Source organism: Ursus americanus, chromosome 24 (genome assembly GCF_024610735.1).
Source record: "Ursus americanus isolate L20-20 chromosome 24, mUrsAme1.1.p, whole genome shotgun sequence".
NCBI classification, from domain to species: Eukaryota; Metazoa; Chordata; class Mammalia; order Carnivora; family Ursidae; genus Ursus; species Ursus americanus.
Genome location: NC_142150.1, coordinates 40,951,649 through 40,975,455, shown reverse-complemented (window position 1 = coordinate 40,975,455; position 23,807 = coordinate 40,951,649). Strand labels below are relative to the sequence as shown.

Sequence of the window (23,807 nt, the reverse complement as noted above, 5' to 3'; positions counted from 1 at the left end):
AAATGATAATTCTTTGATTTTAATAGTTGGGGGGGAATTATAAAATAAAGCAGACGACACAAAGCATCATGACTCCGTCCGACTGCGGGAGCGCGGGGACACGGAGACGTAAACGAGGGCTTCCCCGAGGAGGTTAGTTCATACTATGGCACTCCCAGAACACAGCAGCTCCCGGACACTCTAAAGTAAAATAAAACAGGAGGCTTCCAGAACAATCTATACACAGTCAGAAGGCATTCTGAGAAGCGTCTTCCACTCGGTCTGGGGCCATGCAGCCGCGGGCAGGTTCTGCCCAGGGGCTCGGCTTCACTGCGCCACCCGGCCCACTGCCTTCTTTGGACCTCTCTCGAGTTTGCCTTCTCATTCTTTGGCAGGCTGGCTCCAACCCTGCCCCTCTCTCTTTTGACCCACACCCCCTTTCCTGTTTTTAGCAGGAAACACAGCCACACCAATAAAGCCTGGTGGCTGATTTCCTCCGATGGAGCCAACCAGCCCCAGGATGGCTCGCTCCTTACGGGCTCACAGCCCAGCCTAGCCATGCGAGAGTGTCAGAAAATAGGCTACAAATATCACTTGGAAGCCCTCTAATACAGTCCTCCCGAGAGGCCTCTGATGGGTCTGGTTATTATTCCGCCCCCATTTTTGCTGCTGCCCTAGGGTTTTTCACTCAACAGGGAAAGGGCAGGCCTTGCAGCCTGGTCCTGCTCTCTCCTTAGTGTCTCAGACGGTGGACTCTGGGCGGATCAAAGACTCGTCACCCCACCGGCCTTTCTCCTACAGCTGCAGCTGGACAAACTCTTGGCCTCCGCAATGGTAAGCTGATGCACAAAAGGTCTGTTATTAGGAGGCAAGCAGGCTCTTGGTTACCCCCAGGCATGCCTTGAACAGATGTGGGAGGGAGGCAGAGCGAGGCGGGGAGGAGCCGGTGGCGACCCCAGCAGAAGGGGAAGGTGGAAAAGTGCAGTGCGGCCCCCAGGCAGCACTGGAGGAGGGTCTCCGGTGAGATATCCCGGGACACAGGAGGGATGGGGGTGACTCAGGACAGGCCCCCCCAGAGCCAAGGCACAGAGGAGGTATGAAATGTCCAGGATAAATAGAACTGCATGGAGAGGGAAAAAAGCCAGCTCCATCCTCTCTTAAAAATAGCCGCCATCGGCACCAAAAATATATTAATATCTGTACATGTGTCATCTTTAAAAAAAGGAAATAAAACTTCCTTGGCACCTTGTCATCGATATCCTAACAATGAGGTGATGTGTGGAAAGGCCTCCTGTGCGCGCACACGTCCACAGCTGTGCACGCGTACGCCTCTCCCTGTCAGAGGGGCCCCCGCCCGCCCCCCCGCAGCCCTGAGCGTGAGAGGCACACGGGGCAGGCAGCGGCTGGCTCCCCCAGCACCTCGGTTTGCCCGGCTGCTCTCCGCCGCCGCCGGGCTCTTCCCTCTGCTGTCCGCGGCGGGGGGGCCCGTGGGGGCCGGTGCTCCCGCCGCTGTGCTCCCAGGAGGAAGCGGCAGGAGCATCTTCATGTGCCTCCGGGAGGGAAGTCCTCTCTCTGCAGGGGGGCTGCTTCCCACCGAAGGCAGCCGGGCCTCGCCCAGCAGACGAGAATGCACCCGTGAGCGGAGCTCCGTGCGGGGCCTGAGCGGGCACATGTGCCCGGGGGCTCCGGGCCGGTCACCGCGTCCCGCGAGAGGCGGCGGGAGGGCGGCCCGGCCAGGCAGCGGGCAGGCGAGCGGGCCGGGCGCCTGCTCAGAGGTGGGCGCTGCTCTGGAGCAGGGAGGTGACGGTGTTCTGCAGGGCCACGGCCACCTTCTTGGAGGCCTTGCGCAGCAGCGGGCTGTCGGGGTGGTGCTCCTTCAGGTGCAGGACGTGGCCCTCCTGGCTCTCAGACGTGCAGCCGCACTCCTCACACACGTACAGCTTGGCCCGCCGCTCCTTGTACGCGTACTTCTGCTGCACGCCGTGGATCTTCTTGAGGTGGGACTCCAGGGAGCAGCGCTGCGTGAAGGCCTTGTCGCACAGGCTGCATTTGTAGGGCCGCACGCCTGCGGGGGGACGGCGCCGGTGTCAGGGAGCCCACAGGAGGCCTGTGAGCGGCCTCCCCAACGCACGGAGGACCGGCCACCTGACCCAGGGCAAAAGGAGCAGAGGAGGCCTGTCCTGTCTCCAGCTCCCTGGGGGCCGGAGCCGCGCCGAGGGGGACTTCCGGCCTGAGCTCCGGGACACCCCTCCCGGGCTGTGCATCCGCCGCCGTGCAGGGGCTGGCGGGGCTCGCTGCCCCCCCACAAAGGGGCTCCTCTTACCAGTGTGGGTGCGGACGTGTCTCTTCAGGTCGAATGTGTCGTTGAAGCCCTTCCCGCAGTAGGTGCAGAGGTGCCGCTTGACGTCGTTGTGACACTTCATGTGGCGGTTCAGCATGCGCTGGTAGGTGAAGGCCTTCTGGCAGATGTGGCAGGTGAAGAGGTCTCCGCTGGGACTGTCCCCCAGCGTCACCTGTGGGCGAGGATGGTGGTGTGACAGCCGTCTGGGGGCGGGGGCTGCAGGTGGGCATGCTGGGAGGATACAGACGCTGGCCCCCAGCCCCCCGCTGGCTCACAGATCCGCCGTGCAGGGGCTGGAAGGGACCTTCGGGTCAATGGTCAGGCCTCCTGTCGGTTCCCAAATCCCCTGCCACCCGGCGCCTTTACCATCTCTAGAGACGGGCAGCGAGCTACGTGTAGAAACAGCGGGGGTCACCGTCACCTGTTAGGAAGGCCTCCCTTCACTGGGCTCGAAGCGGCGGGTCTGTGCCTGTACCCTCTGTTCGCCTTCTCTGAGGTAAGACAGGGGGCAGCCCCGTAAGGCCGAGGCCGCCGCTCAGAGCCTGGAGCCCAGCCCCTGGCTTTTCTGGAGCCAGGCCTGACACGCTATGACCGGAGGCCCCTTGCCGTCCTCACAACCCTCTTGCTTATAAACCTTGTCATTTCTTTTGTAACTACGGAAAATCCCAAATCTTTTCAGACGTGGAGTTGAGTACCGTGACTGTCATTCAGGGCCGGTCTTGGTTTATCTTTCCCTCCCAGCCTCCCCCTGGCCCTGGATCATATGGAAGCAAATCCTGGCCACCCTCTGCCCCTCGGGAGGGGTGCTGCTCCGAGTGGCGGCAGTGCCTTTCCGGCCGTGTGGCTGGCACAGAGAGACATGGTCTCGATCCTCCACGGCCATGACCGTCCAGAGGCAGCTTATGCTCGGCGGGTGGCCCTGCTGCTGGCACCTCATCCCGTCACCCTGTCACACCACACCCCTCCTCTACTGCTCTGGCCCCAGGGAAAGCCCTCCAGTTGCCAGCCAGTCAAGACCTTTCAGGTCAGGACTCACTCCTCATGTGCGCGGCCATCCTGTGCCCTGTGTCCTCCCCCCAGCCCTCCCTACCGACCAGGGTCCACGGGATGAGAGGAGGGCCCACAGGGGCTCGGGGCCACCGTGCTGGCTCCCTGGCCAACCAAGCAGCACATGTCTGGGTGGTTCCCCTCTAGTTACAACACAGGCTTGGCCTACACAGGGAAGGGAGGAAGGAAGGGCATTCCGCTGCCAGCTTTCTTCAGTCCTTTGGCACACAGAATAGAGCTACAAGAACCCTTCCACTAGATCGCTACCGGCAGGTGCTTCCAGACCCTAGACCTTTCAGCTGTCTGCGCTCCTTGAAAGCAGGGGCATTTCTGTTGCCTCACGCCCTCCCTACGGTTCCCACCGCTGAGGCCGCCCCCCCTTCCCCTAGATGCGAGGCCTCAGGTGCCGACGGGGCTGGAAGTGGCACACTTGGGTGAGGTGGAGACCACTGGGCACATGCCTCAAGGGACAGCTAACCACCAAGTGGACTCCAGAGCTCACTGTGGACGCAGCACGGAGGGGAAGCCAGGAGAAGGGGCTGAGCTGGGCTCATGTCTCCCGATTATCCTAGGACGTGCAAAGAGTTGGGTCCCCTTAAGGCCAGAAACAAACCGAAACAACTCCTGGAATGGACTCCAAAGGGCAAAATGTCTCTAGAACCCTGCTGCTTCTTCCCAATGCATGACGTTGTTACTTTAGACCTACTTCTCTTCTTTTCCACCACCACCCACCTGTGCCCCGCTGGGTCCACTTCACAGCAGAAACCTAGACCCAGATCCAAGGCCAGCCTCTTGGCTGTACCCAGTGTTGTGGGCTGGACACAGGTCTACAGACACGCTCCTGGTCCTCGGAGACAGTGGGAGGGTCAGTACCTTCATCTTGGTGCGCAGGAAGCCATGGTCTCTGCTCTGGGGGTCTGCCAAGCGACTCATGTCTTCGGAGGGCAGCTGGGCTACCACGCAGGGCCCCGGGGCCACACTATAGCTGGAGTCCCGAAGGCTCATGTCCAAAACCAGGGGGCAAGATGGGGGTTCAGCCACCGACGGCTCTGGCTCCCGGTAGGGCTGTGGTGGGCAGAAGCCCAGACTGACTGCAGAGAGAAGAACAGCCAGGTGAGGGGTTTGGTGGGGAGAACAGGATTCAGTGGGCTCTCAGGAAGCTGGCCTGGCCGTGGGCTGGCTGGGCCCGGGAGCCTCCGCCTGCCCCTTGCAGGCACATGGCAGAGCAGGCTGCCCCCAGCCCGTACATGCTGCCCCTCCCTCCTGCCCTATTAAGGTAATTACAGGTGACGGCCGCCAAGCACCACAGCCCACAGGCCTGCCCGCTGAGTAATTTGTGTCTTAGCGGAACTGGGAGGACCGAACCTGCCCTGCCAATTATCCCTCCAGAGCTGTCCGCCTGCCCCACCTGGGCCAGTCCCTCTGGATTCCAGGTCTCATCCATGCTCCTGCGTGGACAAGGGGCACCACCGGAGGCTCTGAGCCCAGGGATCCATCCCTGGCCCTGAAGGGTCCCTGGTGGCCTGGGCCACTCTGGGCTGCTGCTGCTTCGGGCCGATTTAGCTGCTGGCCTGGGGGGGACCGGGGGGTCCTCCGGGCTGGCTGGCGTCCGCTGCTGCTGCAGCTCCTCGGGGCTCTAGGCTCACCGCTCCCACTGCCAGGCAAACAGGCCAGGTGAGGTGGAGCAGGGAGGAGGTCAGGGAGCGGCAGGTGGATGGCGCTAACAGTCTCCGGGCCGCGTGCCCAGCTCTTATGCAAGCCTCCCCCACAGCGGGGACCGCTCGCTGCTGCAGCACCGTGAGGGCTGGGCTCCCAGCCTCCGCCCTCCAAGGTGCCGATACCTGGCAGCCCTGCGCGGTGGCCGCTCCCCGCGACACACACCTCACACCAACCGGGGCCAGAGAGGCTTGCCTCCCCCCACCCCCCAGTTGTGGAGCAGAGAACCTGAAGAGCTGCCTGAGCGCACAGAGGGCACGGGCTCGAAGCTGAGCAAAGCGGGGGGCAAACTAGTTAACGCGTTCGTTTATCAGTATTTGTCTTTCCCAAGGGCTAAACTCTATACAGCTGACCCTTTAACAAGGCTGTTGCAAATCCGAATATAACCTTTGACTCCCCCAAAACATAACTGCTCAGAGCCTTACCGAGAACAGAAACAGTCGAGTGACACGTACTTTGTATGTTTCTGTGTGTCATAACGATAAAGTAAGCTAGAGAAAAAAAAGTGCTACGAAAAAGTCTTATGAAAGAGAAAATGCATTTACAGCACTGCGCTGTATTTGCGGAAAGAACCTTGTCTGAGTGGCCCTGTGCGCAGTTCAAGCCCGTCTTGCTGTGCAAGGGTCCGCGGCAGTTAAGCCCCGTAAGCTAAGAACACTTTCCAAGCTTCAAAAGGAAAAAATCAAGAGGGGCACAGGAAGGAAAGGATGCATGTGCTTCCGGGAGAAGGACTTAGGAGGCCGAGTAAAGTCTCAGACCTGCGAACAAGGCCCAGCGCACCCCCTGCCCAGAGCTGCTGAGACAGAGAGGCCGGGGGCCCAGGGAGAGTGGCCCCAGGGCAGGGGGGCTGGAAGCAGAAGACAGGGAAGGTCGAGGAACTACTAATGGAGGAAGAGTGAATATGAAAGCACCAAAGAAGTTTCGGGAGAGGCCCTGACTCTCGCCCCCTCAAAACACAACAAAGGTCTGACAAGGGAAGAATGCGCCTGCCTGCCGCCCAGAACCCGTTCTGCTGGCACTGGCGTCCGTCTGTCCAGGGGACTTTAACGAGCCACCTCATTCCGGGAGTTGATTCACCAGTGCCTGGCCCTGGCCCGGCCTCTGAGCTGGCCTGGCGCCTCTCTCTGAATTCTGGGAGGCTGGCCCGCAGGCCCAAGCTCTCGGGGTCCCTCCGGCCTCCCCGCAGTGACGGCTGTCCGTGCACACCGGGTGGGGATTGGGAGGGGGCAGGGGTGTGTCAGAGTGCTGGCAGCTTCCGATGCCACTTTACCAGCTACTGGAGAGAGATCTTGGCCAGGAATTCAAAGCTGAATGACAATTTCCATTTCTCAATCCAGGTAGAGACAAACAGAAACCTCTACCCTCTTCTGTCTTTCAGTATCGGCTAGCGTGAGTGAAGCTCCTGGAAGCTGGAGCCTGGCCACACCTCCTGCACAAGCAGCAGCAGAGGGAGGAGTGACAGCAGGTGAGGGCTAACCAGTTTGTGCTCAAAATGAGTTGTCACTCTTGGCTCCCTTGTGCCACTGGGGGGTGGCGGCGTTCACGGGGAGGGCGCTAAGGATCCACGGATCCACAGATCCACGCCAGCTGGGGAGACCTATCTCCCATGCCTGCCTCTCCCATTCCACAGCAACCCTGCCGAGCTGGTGCCGAGGAACAGGGTGCAGGGAGGGAGCCTGCCTGGTCTGGCCTCTGCGTTGCCTCTACCCTGAGCCAGGGGCCGGCGAGGCTGGCCGGGCAGCCACGGGGTGCCAGGATGGGGATGTTTGCCTCATCCCAGCCACCCCGCCAAACCTGTCTTCCCGCCACCCCCGAGAGCATGCCCCGACCGCTGCCGCACGCACACGGAATGCTCATCGGCGTGCCGCTCCTGTCGCTGGGTGTCACTGGGTGGCAGGAGGCAGGAAGCAGAACTGGTTGGGCCTTGCTTGGGCTGCTCTCTGTCCCCTAATTAGATGTTTCCGGCAAGGCGGAGGCCGTGGCTACTCATTGCCCGCCCACAGGTGTGGGGTACAGGCAAGGCCGACCAGCTGGCCCTCTCTGTACTCCCTCAGGGGTTCGCTGGCTCCCCTTCCGTTGGCCCAGCTCACCTCTGCTGGATGACGCTGAGGGCATGGGCCCAGGGCAGCTTTCCACCCAAGGGCCAGCTCCCCCCTTCTCGCCCCCAGAAAGTCCCCTCTGTCGCAGACTGCAAGCTGCTGGCCAAATACTGGACAGAGGGCTAGGTCCTACCCCAAGCCAGGCCTCAGGTCAGGGCTGCTCTCTAGGGAGGGCGGGTAAGGCCCATGTGAGGATGCCTAACCTCTGATCACATGGGAGCTGGTGCTGACCTGGGGGGGGGGGTGACTCAGCTCTGAATGGGGAGCGACAGTGTATCAGCAAGACCCATGCTGCTGTGAGGTGGCCTTGCCCCCTTATCAGGAAAGGCAGGGGTCCCCTGTGCCCACCTCCTCCAGCCCCGGCAGGTCAGCTAGCAGTGCCCGAAAGGCAGTGAGTGCCAGCCAGCTGGCAGAGGCGGGCAGCCCTGGAAACACAACGGGCCCGTTCCTCAGCCTTTGGCTTCCACTGTGGGAATGCCAAGTTGCTCTCGCAGGCAGTGTCTTTCTCCCCTTTCCCAACTGCCTTCTTCACTGTGTCCATAACGAAGTTGATACTGGGCACCTCAGCCCCGCGCCAGGGTGGGCAGCCCTCACCAGCCGTGGACTGTGCCTCCGCTTGCCTCCTCCCCCACCTTTCTGGCCAGCACGGGGCTGGGCACCCCTGTGGGACTCCGAACGAAAATGAACATCAACAGTGGCCACCCTTCGCTCTAGTCTTCCCTGTGCCCAGAGGACTTGCCCTCACCTGCTTTCTTTCTGGGACAAACGGTCTGGCAGGAGTCTGCCTCAGGTCACCCCAGCCTGGAGCAAACAGCTTGGCAGCTTACGGGACAGCGCCCCACAGGCCAGGCAGGAGCCCCATCTAGGCCACTGCCCAGGCCCAAGTTGCTCTTCTGTCCCCATCCACTGTCTGGCTTCCTACGCTCCCAGCCTTGCTCCCTGGAGAGCATGGCACACATGTCCTTCCCTGCCAGCACTTCCCAGGAATTAGAAGCATGACCCTCACTGGAGGCCTGATCTCCCCCCAACCCCCACTCCCTCCCACCTACACACATGTACTCTGGGGCCCAAAGCGGACCGAGAAGCCTGTCCACCTTGGCCCGGACAGACAGCAGCCCAGGCTCCCGCACTGCGCAGTCAGAGCCGGGCTGAGCAACTCCCGTCTCCCGCACCTCCGCCTGGCTGCCTCCCTGGGGTGGGCGTGTGTTGGTGAACTGGTAGGACAGACTGCAGAGGCCCCAACGCCAGGAAGGGGGTGCATGGGGGCCCAGAAGAGGCCCTGAGATGCCCCCATCTGGGAGGGTGTCATTTCAGCTCTCAGGCTTCTCCCAGGCTCATCTACCCTCAAGGACCTTCCTGGCTTTTCATTGTGACTCAGCAAGGGCTTGGAGTATGGGGCTTCATCCCTGTTTCTCTGGCTTCCCCTTTAGTCCAAGAGATGGGATTTAGCTCTTGGGTACAGGTGCTTAGGTTCCTTCTCGAGAAGCCAGCATTACTCCCTGCATATTAATACTGATATAGCAAAGGAGAAATGCCTTGGGAGATGAGGGGTGGCGAGTGAAGGGCTCAGGCCAGGCTCTTGGGCCCAAATAGGAAACCTGCAATCTCCCTTCCGCTATGACCTTTCAGACCCCTGTGCCCACTTCTGGGCTTTTCCCTTGGGTTTGGAAGGGGAGTGAGGCCAGGAAAAGGTTCTGCCCTGGGGGTGGGAACTTCCAGAATCATGCCTGAGGGAGAGAGGCTAGAGTGCTGGTCAGACTGGCGCCCTGAGCCTTCAGTCAGTACAAGTATCTCCTTCCAGGGGCTCTCTGATGCCATAAGGGTCTCAGAGGGCCCTGGCAGGAAGGTCAGACCTCAAACGCTTCCCTGTTCCCCAGCTCCCTCAGGGCCTCTCCCAGCAGGACCCGGGTCAATGCTTAGCTGGTCACAACGTGCTGAGTCTGTGAGGTGGGGTGAAGGAAACGTGCCCAGCCGGCTCCTGGGGTCATGGTCGGCTAGTGATGGAATGGCTCAGCCAGGGGACAAGCCACCACAAAACACACTCCCCACTCTCCAGCCATCTGAAGCACCCAAGCGTGGCCCAAGAACATTCCCTTTCTCATTTCCAAAACCTGTGGGAAAACTCTCCAGTGGGCCACATGGCTTTTAGAGGCTAAATTAAGTGCTTTGCCTTCTACCCTTTGCTTCGCCCCACAGGACTCTCCCTCCCCAGAACGATGAGGGCAAATTCTCACCTGCGCCCTCCAGCTTTAGACCCAGACCCAAGCATCTGGGCTGATCCTGTAGGGTGAGAGGCCTGCACAGCTCCCTTCACCTGGACAGCAGCAGCAGGTGGCCCAGACCACCCAGAAGCCCTCCTTGGCCATCACCTGATGGGACAGCCCCTGGGCTGGAGGCCTCCCCCACACTCCCACTACGGCCCCCAGAACGTGGTGGGGAAAATCACCAGGATGCAAGGAAGTCAATGATTCGAACAAACAGAATTTCTTTGTCCTTTGTAGAAGTCAACACATGATCTGTTACTGATTGGGATGTGAAATAAAACTAAAACTAACAGCACACTGAGTCTCCGGCAAGGCTCGGCTCACCTTTAACACAGTCCAAGTTCAGTTTATCAGATCCGAAGGAGCAGCTGAGCAGCAAGACAAACACAGGTGAGGGAGGAGGCAGGAGGGAGGAAGGGGGCTCCGCTCCTCTCCCGGCTCTTCTGGAGGTAGACCACCAATGAGCCGACCGCCAGGGACCTTGGTCAGGCAGGAAACTATAAACGGGATCCTGGGCCCACAGCTAATCCACCTCAGGTGAGCAGGCAGCTCACCTGCCTTTGGGTCTCAGTTTCCCCTTGTTTTAAGGAGGCGGTAGAAACAGCGCCAGGGCGCCTGAGATAAGGTTAAGCTGTGAAACCTCCCAACAGCGTCACAGGCCGTTGGATCCTGGCGGGTCAGGCCACTGAGATCTCACCACTACACCCACTGTCTCCACCAATTTATTCAGGAGAGAAACTGAGGCAAGGGCCCTTACAGGGCCCCTCACCGCCCTCATTTCACCACTTTCCTACAAGGCCTGGGGCGGTGCCAGGGAGCCTGCAGATCAAGGGTCAAAGTCGGTTGGTTAATTACAACCCCCCCCCTCCCTTGGAGGCGCTGGGCCGGGTGTGCAGCGCGGCCCCCGCCCCACCCCCAAGGCGTGGGGAGGGGGAGTTCCGAGGGAAGCTGGCTTTCTCCTGACTAAAGATTTTCTTGGGGGTGGAGGAGGACAGAAGGCACAGAAGTGTTCTCAGGGCTTCCAGAGGAAGATGCCACTGGGAGAAACAACTCGGGTTACTCATTCAAAGTTGACTCGGACGCTTTCAAGGAGTCCTCCGAAAACAAGCTGGGTGTACCAGCTGCCCCGGGGGCTTGGTCCCCTGGCTGTGCGCTGGGCTCCCGAAAAACCCTTTCCACTCAACTATGTCCTCTGCAACCCTGTCCTCTAGAAGGAGGCGCGTTTCTAACAGCGGTGAGACCTGATCCCACCTTGGTCCTCAGGACAAGCGGGTTGCAGCCGGGTGCCTTCCCCACGGTCTCCGCGCACTCCGCCGGGCGGCTGGCTGGGAGCCCCCCGGCGGCCAGACCCTCACCACGACTTTCTGGCCCCCAGAGTGCGGGGAAGACGGAGAGATCCATGAAGGCGGCTTAAACGAGTCTTCTCTTATATTTTGCACAAACTGCGGCCGAAACTCCAGCTCGCTCCCTAACTCCCCCCCCCCAAGGTGGCATCGCTCCAGTGCCCTCCACCCGCCTCATAAAAGTCCCGGCTTTCTGGATTTACGACGTGAGAGTGGAGGGTCGCCTGAGAGGTGACACACCCCGTTGCCTCCCCTGCGCCGCAGCTCCGGCCAGTGGAGGGGAGGGCGGTTCCGCGCGGGCCCGCGCGCAACGGACCCGCCTGCCCCCAGCCCAGCCGCGGGGCCTGGGAACGGCTCTCGCCCCCACCCGCCGGCCCCCGCCCCCACTCGGCGCCTCCTCCGCCGCCCTGCCCTCCCCTCTCCTCCCTCCTCCTCCCCCCGCGCCGCTGGCTAACGGGGCCGAGGCCGCTTAAACATTAAATCGGGCGCCCCAGCTGCGCCCGCAGCCGGGCTCCGCGTCGCTGCGCTCGGCACGCCCGCCTCTAGGACGGGGCCCCCAGCCCCGCGGGCGCCGCAGGATCGAGGGCGGCGGAGGGCTCGGGGCCTCGGACTTCGCCTCACCTGGCACGTAGATCTCGCCGCGCTCCTCGTCGGGGAGCTCGCTCCAGTTCCTCTTGCACGTGGAGACGCACGGCTTCTTCACCAGAAACGCGCGGGGCATTTTCGAACCCTCCTCGCCCGGCACCGTCCGCTTCCGTAACTAGAGCCGGGAGCCGTCCCACCTTTCCCGGGACGAGCTGGAGGCGGGGGAGGGGAGGGGGCAGTCCAGGGAACCAGTCGTCCGAGTGCCCCCACGTTCTGCGGGGAGATCGTGCCCGGGACGGCGCGCGCCCGTTTCCAACTCCGCGGGGCCGTCGCTGCCCTTCCTCCGAACGGAGGCCCTTGCAGCCAGGTGCACCGGGCGGCGGGGGAAGTGGCAGGTAAGCGTCTCCCGGCTCGACTGGCGTCCCCCGCGGCCGCTCGGGAAGTCTTAAAGTGCGAGCCGGACGGACGGGTTCACGCTTTATTGGCTCGCGGCGGTGTGTGTTGGTGGCTGGGGCGGGGTGGGGGGGTGATCTGAGCTAATTAGCTTGGAGCGTCCCGGGAAGCGACGGCGCATGCGTTGGGAAATAACGGTGACAACCCACCTATTTGTTACCTGTCGAACCGGTTTCCATTCCGCTGCCGGTGAGGTGGCCTCGAGGCCTGGGCGGGGTGGCCGGGCGGGGGCGGGGGGCCGGCGTGGGGCCCCCAGCGCCCGGCTGCCCCGCCGGCCGGGCCGCCGCCCTCCCGGGCCCTCCCAGCCGGGAGTGCCAGCTTTCGCAAACGGAAGCTTCGGAGTTTCGGAAGGAGCCGAGGAGGGGAGGGGGCAACGTTATGTGCACCCGCGCTCGCATGCTCTGCGGGTGATGAAATGAAACTCGCCCAACGGGGCCCGGCCCGGCCTGGCTCGGCGCGCCCCGGGCGCCTGGGGAGGCGCGAAGCCGTCGGGCGGGAACCGGCGGCCCCGCCCACACTTGTTGAACCGGGCCGGGCCCCAGGCGGCCCGGATCCCGAAGGCCTGGCTGAGCAATTCGTGGTTCAGCCCAGAGGTATTTGCCGGGCTCCGGCTCCGTGCGGGCAGGCACGCGAGGCCCCAGGAGCGCGTAGGCCGGTGGGCGGGCCCGCGGGGACGACGCGGCCACAGTACAAAGCGGAGAGTGCCCGCGGAGAGCAGATCGCTGATCCCTGCCCGCAGCCCGCTTTCTGGCCGGGGGGAGTGTGAAAGGCTCCGTGGAGGAAGGAGCGTTTAAACCTCTCCGAGTCCACTGGGATCCAGACCCTAGCGCCTTACTCATCGGGCCTTACACTCCCGCAAACACCCTCACCCTGGTCCCAGAGGGCCAGATTTCAGGTGCAACAAGGCCGAGGAGGCTGAGGACGTCCGAAACAGTCAGGCCTAACCTACTTTGCTTGCAGCCAGTGCAAGGCAGAGGCTCTGTCTGCTTCCCCCCCCACAGCCCACCCTCTTGACATTCGGCCTAGGACACACACCCTCCGCCTCCCCCCAACCCTCCAACAAGCTCTGCCCAGCCCCCAGGTTTAGCTGGAGGGAGCACTGTTCTTTCCAAGTTACTGTGGCCTCGGCTGGGCCACTCTTACCAGCTGGCCTACTGCGGTCAGGAATGGGACCCCCTTCCTCCTTTTAGCTGGACTTCTACCCCCATATAAAATAAACATTTCAGGATCTCTACCACGCATACACCTTTCCCACATGTTAAACGTGTATTGGAACAGATGAAGAGGAAATGAGCCTGATAAATGAATTCACACAATTCAAAAGTCAGGCGTCAAAAGGGAGCAGAAGGCTGGTGGCCGACTCCAGGCAGGCCCTCTGTATCCGCCCGCAGGTGGTCCAGGAGCACCCTAGGTTGGTGGGGAGACTGTACTTCAGGGGCAGATGGGCCTCCTCCTTCACTCCCTGCTGGGGCCTGTGAGTTTGGCCAAGGGGCTTTCCTTTCCAGCCTGTTTCCTAGTCTATCACCTGAGAATCCTGTCACCTACCTCCTGGGGTCACTGTGAGCTCCCGCAGTGGCAGGGACGGCCCTGTTTGCCCCTTCCTCTCCCAGGGCTTTGCCTTCTTGCACCCCAAATGTACTTTGTCCGCCCTCCCTTCTTACCTGCACCCTTTGGTTCAACTGGCATGAAGTGAGCACCTACTATGCACTTACCTTTTGAATAAATCCCGGAGAAACAACATTGACCAACACAGTCTGTCTAGGAGGTAAATTTAGTGAATTAATTCAACAAGTATTTATTGAGCATTTTGGTTGTGCCAGACCCGGACAGGGGCTTGTTATACAGTAAGTGCTTAGTGAAAACGAAGTCTTCACTGATGACTGGGACACAAGAAGCACAGTCTTTCTCATGGGGGGGAGGGGCGGTTAGGAAGGAACCACTCAAATGTCTCCACTTGCAGAAAGAATGTTCCACATGTCCGGAGGGAGGGATCCTCCCCCATGCTGTCCGCTGCTGTTTCTCCATGTCTACAGCTGTACCTGCACATAGTGGGTTATCGATAAATATTTGTTGCATGAATGAATCTCTTTCTCTTGACTCATGTGACCCGCTCAGGCTTTCATGTTCCAACTTTCGGCAGAGGCATGGATTCGGAGCAAATTTATTATAAGGGAAGCAATAGGGTAGGTTCGGTGATAGAAGGCCACAGACACGAGGTGTCAGGGAGAGAGAGAGATGGTGGGGACGGTGGGGAATGTGCCTATCGAAAGGGACAGTCACAGTCATGTCATTTGAGCATAGAAACCCAATGTGGCCACATCTGTCCATTTTCGAAAAAAAGCCAAAAATCCAGATTTGTGTGTGAAATGTACCAATTTTTAAAAGTTGGCTGAGAAGAAAAAACAAAAAACATGGGACAAGTCAAAATACGATTGCGGGTCAGATGTGAGCCATAGGCTGTAGTCTGTGGTTCACAAGCCGCCCCAGAACGAGACAATGAGCGTGAACTTGGATAAACAGCAGGCTAATCCGTGGGCTCCGTGACGGCAGGCACCTTCTGCTCCGTTCACACAGTGTCGGATATCATCCACTCGTATTCCTTAATTCAGTCTGCAAATATCGAACACCTACCGTTTGCTTGGCACTGATTCTGTGACGCAAGACAGAGAAGGAAACTTGTAGAGTGATGCATGACTTTGATGCTGGGATAGTGACAGGCAGGGGTGCTGAGACCTGAGAAAGCGGTAGGGGCCAGCTGTGCGAGCAGGGGAGAGCCGGATCCATGGAAGGAGCAGCTGGTGCCCCAGAGTGGAAGTGAGCCCAGTGTCTGTGAGATGAACCAAAACACGAGGCGGTATTGTGAGGGGGCGGGAGGGTGTGGGATCTGAGGTTGAAGAGGCAGCTGTGCCATGTCATGGGAGGCTCAGAGTGGTGGGAAGCCGTGGAAGAACAGAGGACTAGAGAGACAAGTAAGTAGGAGGTGATGGTGGCTTGGACCGCCTGCACACAGAGCCATGAGCTGATTCTAGGTGTTCTGAGCGGACCTCTCTTGTTGGTACAGCGGACAGGGGTGTGAAGGAAGGCAGAACTCCGGCAAGCAAGCAAGCAAGGACTGTGCTCCCCAAAGAATGGTGGCTGGCTCCCGCCTTTGGTGCTGGGCTCCCAGCCTGAGAAGCCCGGGGAGAGCTGGGGCAGGAGTTAGATGGAGAAGGCTTGGAACAACCCCTAACTGTTCTCCGAGAAAGCTTAGCAGGGGAGCCTGGAGGGGGTGGAGGTGGGGCAGGGGCTGGGAAGCAGGGAGGCTGAAGACAGAAGGGCTTCCGTCCGGGAGATGAGTTGGGCTGCCCCAGACTTCTAGTCTCTGGGGACTTGAGGCAAGCCACCTAACCTGTCAGGGCCTCAGTTTACACATCTGTAAAGTGGGGCTCCCAGTTCCAGCTCTGTTCCTCAAAGCGGTCAAGAGATGTTGTTGATTTGCTTTTGCCCAGAAGTCTAGCAGCCTTCGAAAAGGGACTCAGCCTTAAAGAAGGCTGATGGTGCCCCGGCCACCGAGGCCTCTGAGTGTCTCAGACCGTGGCCTTTCCAGCGCTGTTCCACAAGCGCCTCGCGGAGGCCACAAAGCCCCTGGGAAACCACGAGTACTGGCCGGACACCGACTCGTCCGCCGCTGCGGAGGTCCTGCCCGTGGGCCTCCCAACCGTCCCGCCATCGGGGTGGACAAAGGCTCCCTCGGCGGAGCCGGGGTGGGGGGGGCAGTAGCCATCTGGGCCCCCGGAGCCCCTGGAGCCGTGCAGGGAGAAGCCAAAGGTTCCTGCTGGAGGAGGCCAAGGAGCCAGGGGAGGCTGTCCTGGTGGCTGCGTGCCTGGCCTGCCAGACCGTATTCAGTTCCCACAGACTTCCCCATCGCGGAGACCAAAGCCCCAAGTCATCTGTCCCCCTCCTCCCTCACCCTCCACGTCCACCCACCGCCAAGTCCTGGGAGCTCCCAAATCAGCCAGCCTGTGCGCAAACCTCCAGCCCCGCAGCTACCACCCTGGGCCGAGGCCCTGTCACGGTTCACCTGGCCACAGGGCAGCCTCCTGAGCCACCTTGGCCCCCTTCCCCCACCCGCAGCCAGCGGTCTCCCGGTCTCCCGTAGCCCAAACCGCCAGCGGCTCCCAGGGCAGCTCGAATCATGTCTTGGAGGCCTGGTGCACTCTGGTCCCTCCTGGCCTCCTGACCGCTCACCTCTCCCTTCCTGCTGGTTCTGCGTGTGCCCGCCATCCTCGGAGCCCGCCCAAACCTGGTCCTGCTCAGGCCTCTCCTCCACTGCGCCTTCCTCCCGGAACGGTTCTCCCCACTCCATGACTGGTTACCTCTTGTCATTCAGGTTTCAGCCAAGTGTCCCTCCCCCCTTTCCGAAAGGCCCCTCTGACCACCCTAGCTAAATCCTTGTCCCCCGGTCACCTCTGGCACATCACCCTGTCCTGTTTTCCTTGCAGCACCTTTTCCTCTGTGAAATTTTGGTTTGTCCTGTTTGTTTGTTGTCTGTTGACCCCCTCTCCTCTCGAAAGTTCTGTATACAAAGGACCTCTTTCTTTTAACACCATTGTAGTAGCTTTATTCAGATACAGTTCACATACCATAAGATTCACCTTTTTAAAGTATACAATTCAGGGGGTTTGGTATCTTCACAGAGTTGTGCAGCCATCACCACGATCTTCCAGAACATTCCCATCACCCCAAAAGAAACCCCGTACACATTGGCAGTCACTCCCCATTCCTCTCTTCCCCAAACCCCCGGCATCCATTACTCAGCTTTCTCTCTATGGATTTGCCTATCGATGTGTTCTTTTTAAAGCATCCCTGTATCCCCAGGGAGCACCCAGTGCTGGGAAGATGGGTTGGCCATGTCTCCATTTTACAGATGAGAAAACTGAGGCTCAGGACCCCTTGGGAAACTGACTTTCTCTTTTCCAAGCCCTGTGTCTGCTGTCTCCCCAGAGCTGGGCTACACCCGGGAGGCTGGAAACTGAGCAGGAAGAGAAGGAATGAGGTGTGAACATCGAGTGCGGGAGTTCCCTGCTTAGCCACCTGGCTGCAGCCCACATGTGGGCCCATTTGGCTGGGAGGTCACTTTCCTGGACAGGCCTGCTGACTGCAGATTCATGCCCTTGGTTCTGGTGGGCTGAGCCTAGCTCTGTGCCTGGCCTGTGCCAGGGACAGACCAGTGCCACCCTCCCACAGAGGAACAGGGCAGGGACATCTGGGCAGGCAGGTAAGGGGGAAGCCCATCCCAGGACCTGGACACCCAAGAGGGCTGACGGTAGCTGGTATGGAAGGAGGGCCAAGTCAGGGGCAGTAGGGGCTGTCTGCTGACGTCCAGGCTCCACCTCTTAGGGGCTCTGTGACTTTGGGCAAGTGACTGCACTTCTCCGGGCCTTCGTTTCCTCATCTGTGAATGATACCCATCCCCAGGTGCCCCAGGGTTGCTCTGAGCCTGGGAGTCCGTGTGGATGTACCCACCACAACACCGGGAACCACACGCAGGTTCCCTCCCTCCAGACCCCCGGCCCCAAGGAGCCAAGGCTCAGAAACGCTGCTGTCAGAGGCGGAATGAGGGCCAAAGCCAGTGGCAGATTTCCTGACCCTTTGAAGCCTGTCTCCTCAGCTGTAAAAGAGGTTTAATAATCATTCCTCCTTCCCTGTGAGTGGTGAGGGCTAGGGGTGTGTAGTTATCAGCACCCTCTGGGCCTCAGACAGGGAAACCAGACAGGCTCCTTGTTACCCCCAAGCTGCCTTCCCTCCCAAGGCTGCTCTCATCCTGGCCTCTTTCATCTTAGGTTTAATTAGCCAGGCTGCCCCACCCCACAGTCTCTTGGGCGGGAGTCATCACTCCCATTTTATAGATGGGGAAACTGAGGCACCTAGAGGGAAGTGGTTTGGGGCTGCCGCCTGTGAGTCAACTATGGAGCCAGGGCCCAGAGGAGTTGGGACCAGGCTTTCCAGCTGGACCTGTCCCTCGGGGTGGATCCATCTCCATCCCCCTGGCATCCCTGGCACCGTGGGCACCCAGACAGCCTCTTTTCCAGCTCTCTCTACTGCACCACTCCCTACCACCTCCCATCTGGAGGGCAGAAGGACGGGGTAGGGAGGGGCCCTCGGAGCCTGGAGAAAGGAGAGAAACTAGTTGGCAGCGCTAACATGGGGGCTCAGGTCTGTTTCATCTTCAAAGGCGGCTAATTAGAGCCAAAGGCGTTACTGTAGCCTGTGGGGCCTGGACGCCCGCAGTTCTGGGTCCCGGAAGCCAGCGGTCAGTGGGGCATCTGCCGTGTGGGTCCTGGGCCCAGGAGGCACTGCTGCTTGGTGAGCTCCAGGCAAGCCCCCTGAGTGTCGCCAAACAGCTCTGATCAGCCCACTGGAATTCAAGAGTGCTGGGTTCGTGCACTGCTTGGCCCTGGGTCTTGGGCGGCGAAGTCTGTTTCCGCGTCCGTGCTAGGCATGCCGTGTGCGATCCACCGGGCCGGCTGCTCGGCACGTCTGCATCCCGTTGTTTCCCCGCTTCACCCAGGATTATGGCCTTGCCCTGCCAGCTTCACCCTGGCTCGGCTGCCACAGCCCTTGCCGCCTGTCAACTATTGGTATGGCCTAAGGCAAAGGTCAGCAGCTTCCGCCCGCGGTGACCCCGGCGCCGGCTCCGCGCCCCCAAGCCCAGCCGGTGGGGGGCCGGGGCCGGCGTCGGAGAAGCGAAGCCAAGCCCTGAGGCGCCCGCCCGACCGGTTCGGCCGGGGCTGCGAGGAGCACTTCCTGCGGGCGCTCTTGGACCGCACCTTGCACACCCCCCAGCGGGCACCCTGGGAGCCCAGAGACCCGCACCCCACGCCCCCCGGAGGGTGCGGAGCGCCCGGACGCCGGCGGGGGGCGCGCTGGTTGCCATCCTCGCGGGCACGGCGGGCGACGCCCCCCGGAAGGCCCTTGGATCGCAGCCCGCGAGCGGACGGGACCCCGGCATCCGGGAGCCCGGGCCCACTCAACTCCACCGCCTCTGCCCGGGCCTGAGGCGGTTTCGGGGAAGGGGGGCCCGCGCGCAGCGGGACAGTTACTCAGCCCCAGCGAAACCGGCGAGTCGGCACCTGCTGGCGGGGCGGGAGGGGAGGCGGTGGCCCCGTTACGGCCCCGCCCCCGCCGCCCACGCGCCGTGCGCCCCGCCCCGCCGCGCGCCGCCGCCCGGAAGGAGCCGGTCGGCCCGAGCGCCCGCGGCGGCTGAGTCAGGCGGGGTGAGAGCGGCCGGCCCGTTACCGCGGGCGCTGGGGGCCGGGGCGGCGCTGTGGTTTCGGTGCCGGCAGCTGGCGGGCGGCCTAATGAGCCCTCGGCACGCACCCCGCGCTGGCGGCCCTGCCCCGCGGGGACCCTTGGTTGCCGCTCTGGCGTCGCCCCCGAAACTTCTGGGTTTCATCTCGGGATCCGGGCGCGGGGAACCCGCCGGCGTCTGCGTGTGGCAGGGGGCGGCTGAGATTTGCGAGGCGGCCCCGGGGTGACGGCGGCCCCTTCGGGGTGCGCGCAGTTGCTCGGGCGCCCTCTGGCGGCCACGGGCCTGACTTTCCCTGGCTTCTTTGCAGGGTCCTGGGTGTCGGACCATGGGACCCCTGAGCCGGGAAGCCTGGGCCCAGCGCCTGGGCGCCTTCCGGACCAGCCCGTCCGCCTTCATGGCCAGTCCCGAGGGTGAGGATCTGGGTCGTGACCTGCTGAGCGAACTGAGAAGTGAGAAGCTGAGCGAACAGGCCAAGGTAGGCCCTTGCGTGCACCCCCTGCCCTGGCCCATCTGGTCACCTCAGCCCACCGCGCCCCGAACCTCATTTTCGTGATTCCCACCCAAATCCCCCATCCCCAGGTTTCCTTGCTGGCCCTCAGCCTGGAGTACCCAGCCCAGCTGTGGCCGGACGCCGCTGCGGCCGAGGCAGCCGCCACCTCCCTGTTGGACACCCTGGTCCTTCTGCCCCCACGGCCTTCAGCCCTGCGGCGGCCCCTGCTACTGGCGGCCACCACAGCCCTGGCGGCAGGAGATGCGCTGGGCCACACCTCGGGAGCCTCCCGCCGGCTCCTGCCCCTACTTCTTGGCTTGGCCTCGGGCCGCGATCTGGGGCGAGGCTTTGGTCCCGCCTCGGAGCAGCGCCCCCTGCAGGCCACAGCGTGTGAGTGCCTGCGGGAGCTGGAGAGCTGCAAGCCTGGGCTGCTGGGGGGCTGCCTGGGGCTGCTCCGGGGCCTGCTCGGGCAGGAAGGGCCAGTCCAGCCGCTCAGCCTGCTGCTGGCACTTGCTCTGCGCAACACCTTGGTGATACAGGCCAGGGCGAGGGCGGGCCTGCAGGGCCTGCTCGTGGCGGGGGATACGCCCACGGCTGGTGGTCCCTGGAACTGGGCACTAGCCGAGGAAGGGGATGCCCACCTTCAGCCCCAGGCACCCAGCTGGCCGGCAGCTGAGGAGGAGGAGTGTGGCCTCGCAGTGCTGGAGCCCAGTCCTGAGGAGGCCCGGGAGCTGCGGGCTGCTGTGGCCCAGCTTCTGGACTCTTCCTACCTGCTCACTCCGGTGGCTCAGGCCCAGCTTCTGTGGCTGCTGGGCTGGGCTTTGCGGGGTCTTCGGGGGCAGCCACCAGTGCTCTTCAAGCCACAGCTGGTACGGCTTCTGGGCACGGCCCAGCTGACGCTGCTGCATGCCCTTCTGGCACTCAAGGCGGCCTTTGGCGAAGCCCTGTTCACGGCCCAGGATGAGGCCTTGCTGCTCCGCCGGCTCACCTTGGCCGCCCAGCACCCAGCCCTGCCCCTGCCCACCCATCTCTTCTACCTGCACTGCCTGCTGAACTTCCCTGAGAACTGGCCTCTAGGCCCCACGGGCGAGGAGGCCGCCCCCCTGCTGCTGGGGCCCCGGCTGTGCCGCGGCCTCCTGCCCAGTCTCCTGCATGACCCGATGGCCCTCCTGGCCCGCCTGCATCTGCTGTGCCTGCTCTGTGCGGAAGATGAAGAAAAGGAGGAGAAAGGCCAGGATTGGAGCCCCCGGCAGTACCTGGAGGAGCTGCTGGCTGGCCTGCGGCAGAGGGCAGCCCTGGATGCGGGCCCCCGGGCCTTGGCCACTCTCTGCTTCCAGGCCTCCTATCTGGTCGTTCACTGTCTAGCCACGCAGCCTGCGGTGCTGACGCCCTTGACCCACGGACTGGCCCGGCTGTACCGAGCCCGGCCTGCGCTGGCTCCCCATTTTGTGGATCTCTTGGACAGGGTGGGCCCTGAGCTGGGGGAGCCCCTGAGAGCGGTGTTGCGGCAGGAGGTGGTGTCCAGGCCGGGCAGGGACGAGGCCCTTCGTTGGCACCTGCAGATACTGGCGAAAGTGGCAGACGGGAACACTCCAAGTGCCACCCTCGGCTTCCTGCGAGCCGCGGCGGCCCACTGCACGGACTGGGGCCTCCAGCAGGCCCTGCTGCAGGTCTGCCGGGCCTTGCTGCGGGCGGGTGTCGGGGAAGGCCTGGCCGACTTGCTGCAGGCACTGGCCAGGCAGTTGGAGGACCCCGATGGGCGGGACCACGCACGCCTCTACTACATCCTCCTGGCCCACCTGGCGGGGCCCAAGCTGGGGGTGGCCCTGGGCCCCTCGCTGGCCGCCCCTGCACTGACTTCCTCACTGGTGGCCGAGAACCAGGGCTTCGCCGCAGTGCTGATGGTGCAGGAGGCCCCGGCCCCGATCCGGCTGAGTGTGGGGCCCCGCCAAGCAGTGGGCACGGTCCCCGTGCTGCGGCTGCACGTGGAGGTGCTGGAGCCCGTCTACTCTCTGGAGCTGCGCTTCCGTGTAGAAGGACAGCTCTACGCACCCCTGGGGGCCATCCACGTGCCCTGCCTGCTCCCGGGCCGCCCCTGCCCCCCTCTGCTCCTGCCTCTGCAGCCCCGCCGCCCGGCTCCCACGCAGCTGGGCGTGCGTGCGCTGTACGCCACCCCCGCTGGCCTCACGTGCCATGCCCACCTGCCGCCCTTGCCTGTGAACTTCGCTGACCTTTTCCTGCCTTTCCCGCAGGCCCCCGACGGGGACAAGCGGGGCTTCTTCGAGGAGCTCTGGGACTCCTGCCTGCCAAAGGGCACCGAGAGTCGCCTTTGGTGCCCTCTTGGGCCACAGGGGCTGGAGGCCTTGGTGTCATGCCACCTGGAGCCCTTTGTGGTGGTGGCCCAGCCCCCCACCAGCTACCATGTGGCCATCCGCCTGCCCCCAGACTCGAGGCTGCTGCTGCGACTGGAGGCGGCCCAGGCGGACGGAGTGCCCGTGGCCCTACGGACAGACGACTGGGCTGTGCTGCCTCTGGCCGGGGACTACCTCCGTGGGCTGTCAGCCGCTGTCTGAACCCGGAGGCCAGGCCAGACCCTGAGATGATCTTGCCCAAGGAGGGCACTGAGGGCCAGAACACAGTCCTGTGGCTCCTTTCTTAAAAAAAGAAACAAACCTTACATTCACCAATGACCTTCACTAGTTTGTTTTCTTTTGAGCCCTGGGTGGGGGCATGCACACGGCAGGGTTGGGGCGGGGGGCAGAGGCTCCTGGAAAACTTCCAGACTAGGAACCCCCATACTGCAGGGCTCCAAAGTTTCTTCCTGCCCGGCAAGGAGGAGAAAAAATATCCTGTCTCTGCTTCCCAGAGAGGGTTGGGGCTCAGCCCAAAGCCATGGAGCAACTTAGGAACGTGGGAGCTGGCCCTAGGCCTCCTCACCGGGGACCAGGCTTTTCAGCGCCAGAGCTTGGTGGGGTCCCTGCCCCAGGGAGCTCAGACTAGCTAGGACGACGGTCCAAAGGCCAGAAACAGGAGGCTGCAGTGGTCCGGTGGCCCCTTCCCGGGGAGGGGGCTCCCCATGCTGTGGTGTTCGGAGCCAGCTCCAGGAAGGGCCCGTCAGCATAGCCTGGGAGCCGGCGAGAGGGAGGCCCCCCGACGTGCGCTACAGCAAAGCCGACTTTTCCTCACTCCAACCCAACCTGCGGACCTGAGAATTTTCCAGGTAGAAAAAACTAGTCCCCCTTGTCCTTTTTCCAAACATGTGAGATACTTTGGGTTCAAATGTATGGAGGCCAACTCTGCTGCCAGGCACGAAGCTGGTATTTTCCACAGACGATGGTGCCTCACGGCATGCTTGCAACAGCTCAGCAGGGCCCCACAGATGAGGAAATCTGTAGGCCAGAGGGGTTGAATGATTTTCCTGTGGTCACCCAGCTGGTTAGTAATCGGGTTTTGTCATCTCGGAGCAGGTTTCCATTACCACACCGTCAGAAGGGAGAACTGCACAGGCCAGAGGGCCACAGAGCGGCCAGGCCTCCCTGTCCTGGGGCCAGCCCCTGGGAGGTCACAGGAGCAGGAGTCAGCAGTGCTGGGCCCAGAAGGACCAGGGGCTCAGGCCTAACTGTTCTGCTGGCGAAGGGCCCCTTCCTCTTGGGCTTCCGGCCCACAAGTTCCTGTGGGCCATTCCTGCCCCTCCAAATTGTGGCAGCATGGGAAAGGGAAGCAGGGCCTGGGACAAGCGGGGCTGTTCCAGGTCAGGCCAGGAGGTCTGTCCCAAGTTTGAGGTATGGCGGTCTCGTGTGATCTGGGCCAGCTACGGCAAATCGGGAAGGGGTTGGGTCCAGGAAACAAGCTTATCCAGCTGTTTGCGGACACCTGGCTCCTTCCAAGGCGGCTGGGAAGGCTAGAGAAGGGGGCCTTGGGGAGCCAGTCTCGGCACTGGTGAGTTCTAGAACACACTGCCCTCCCTGCCTGCCGTCCAGCTCCTCTCAGCACCTGGTGCCGGGACGGCCGCTGGAAGGCAGGTGGGGCTGCCAGCACGGCCTCCTGACCCCCAAGAAGCCGGCGTGCGGGCACCCTACAGAGAGGCTGAGCTCCCGAAGCTGCCAGATGGCTTTGGCCTGGTTCCCTCTGCCCAGGTCCTTCAGAGGGCATCAGTGAGTGGGCCGTGCACGTCTCCCACGGACCTCCAGCAGAGGGGA

The 23,807-nt window shown here is 62.2% G+C and overlaps 2 protein-coding genes across 3 annotated transcripts; one reads left to right on the top strand and one right to left on the bottom strand.

Moving 5' to 3' along the window:
* Window positions 1–808: 808 nt before the first annotated feature.
* On the bottom strand, window positions 809–11,510 carry OVOL1 (ovo like transcriptional repressor 1). The gene is made up of 4 exons (XM_045775678.2): window positions 11,411–11,510; window positions 4,241–4,458; window positions 2,303–2,492; window positions 809–2,044 (listed from the first exon to the last, which is right to left on the bottom strand). The coding sequence occupies exons 1-4, from the start codon at window positions 11,508–11,510 to the stop codon at window positions 1,749–1,751; spliced, it is 804 nt and encodes a 267-aa protein (XP_045631634.1). The 3' UTR covers window positions 809–1,748.
* Window positions 11,511–11,698: 188 nt separating this feature from the next.
* Window positions 11,699–22,298, top strand: AP5B1 (adaptor related protein complex 5 subunit beta 1). 2 transcript variants are annotated; one of them, XM_045775670.2, is made up of 3 exons: window positions 11,699–11,769; window positions 19,426–19,593; window positions 19,698–22,298. In XM_045775670.2, the coding sequence occupies exons 2-3, from the start codon at window positions 19,444–19,446 to the stop codon at window positions 22,179–22,181; spliced, it is 2,634 nt and encodes an 877-aa protein (XP_045631626.2). In that variant the 5' UTR covers window positions 11,699–11,769; window positions 19,426–19,443; the 3' UTR covers window positions 22,182–22,298. The 2 variants fall into 2 exon arrangements, with proteins under 2 accessions (XP_045631626.2, XP_045631627.2); XM_045775671.2 differs by lacking the exon at window positions 11,699–11,769 and adding an exon at window positions 18,976–19,083.
* The last annotated feature ends 1,509 nt before the right edge of the window (window positions 22,299–23,807 follow it).

What these genes read in the sequence shown, in the direction of transcription:
- AP5B1 (XM_045775670.2), top strand. Translation starts at nt 19,444, where the DNA reads ATGGGACCCCTGAGCCGGGAAGCCTGGGCCCAGCGCCTGGGCGCCTTC. An exon ending in AGCTGAGCGAACAGGCCAAG is followed by an intron (nt 19,594 to 19,697) that starts GTAGGCCCTTGC and finishes CCCCATCCCCAG; the next exon opens with GTTTCCTTGCTGGCCCTCAG.
- OVOL1 (XM_045775678.2), bottom strand. Translation starts at nt 11,510, where the DNA reads ATGCCCCGCGCGTTTCTGGTGAAGAAGCCGTGCGTCTCCACGTGCAAG. An exon ending in CGGCGAGATCTACGTGCCAG is followed by an intron (nt 4,459 to 11,410) that starts GTGAGGCGAAGT and finishes TTCTCTCTGCAG; the next exon opens with TCAGTCTGGGCTTCTGCCCA. An exon ending in TCCTGCGCACCAAGATGAAG is followed by an intron (nt 2,493 to 4,240) that starts GTACTGACCCTC and finishes CCTCGCCCACAG; the next exon opens with GTGACGCTGGGGGACAGTCC.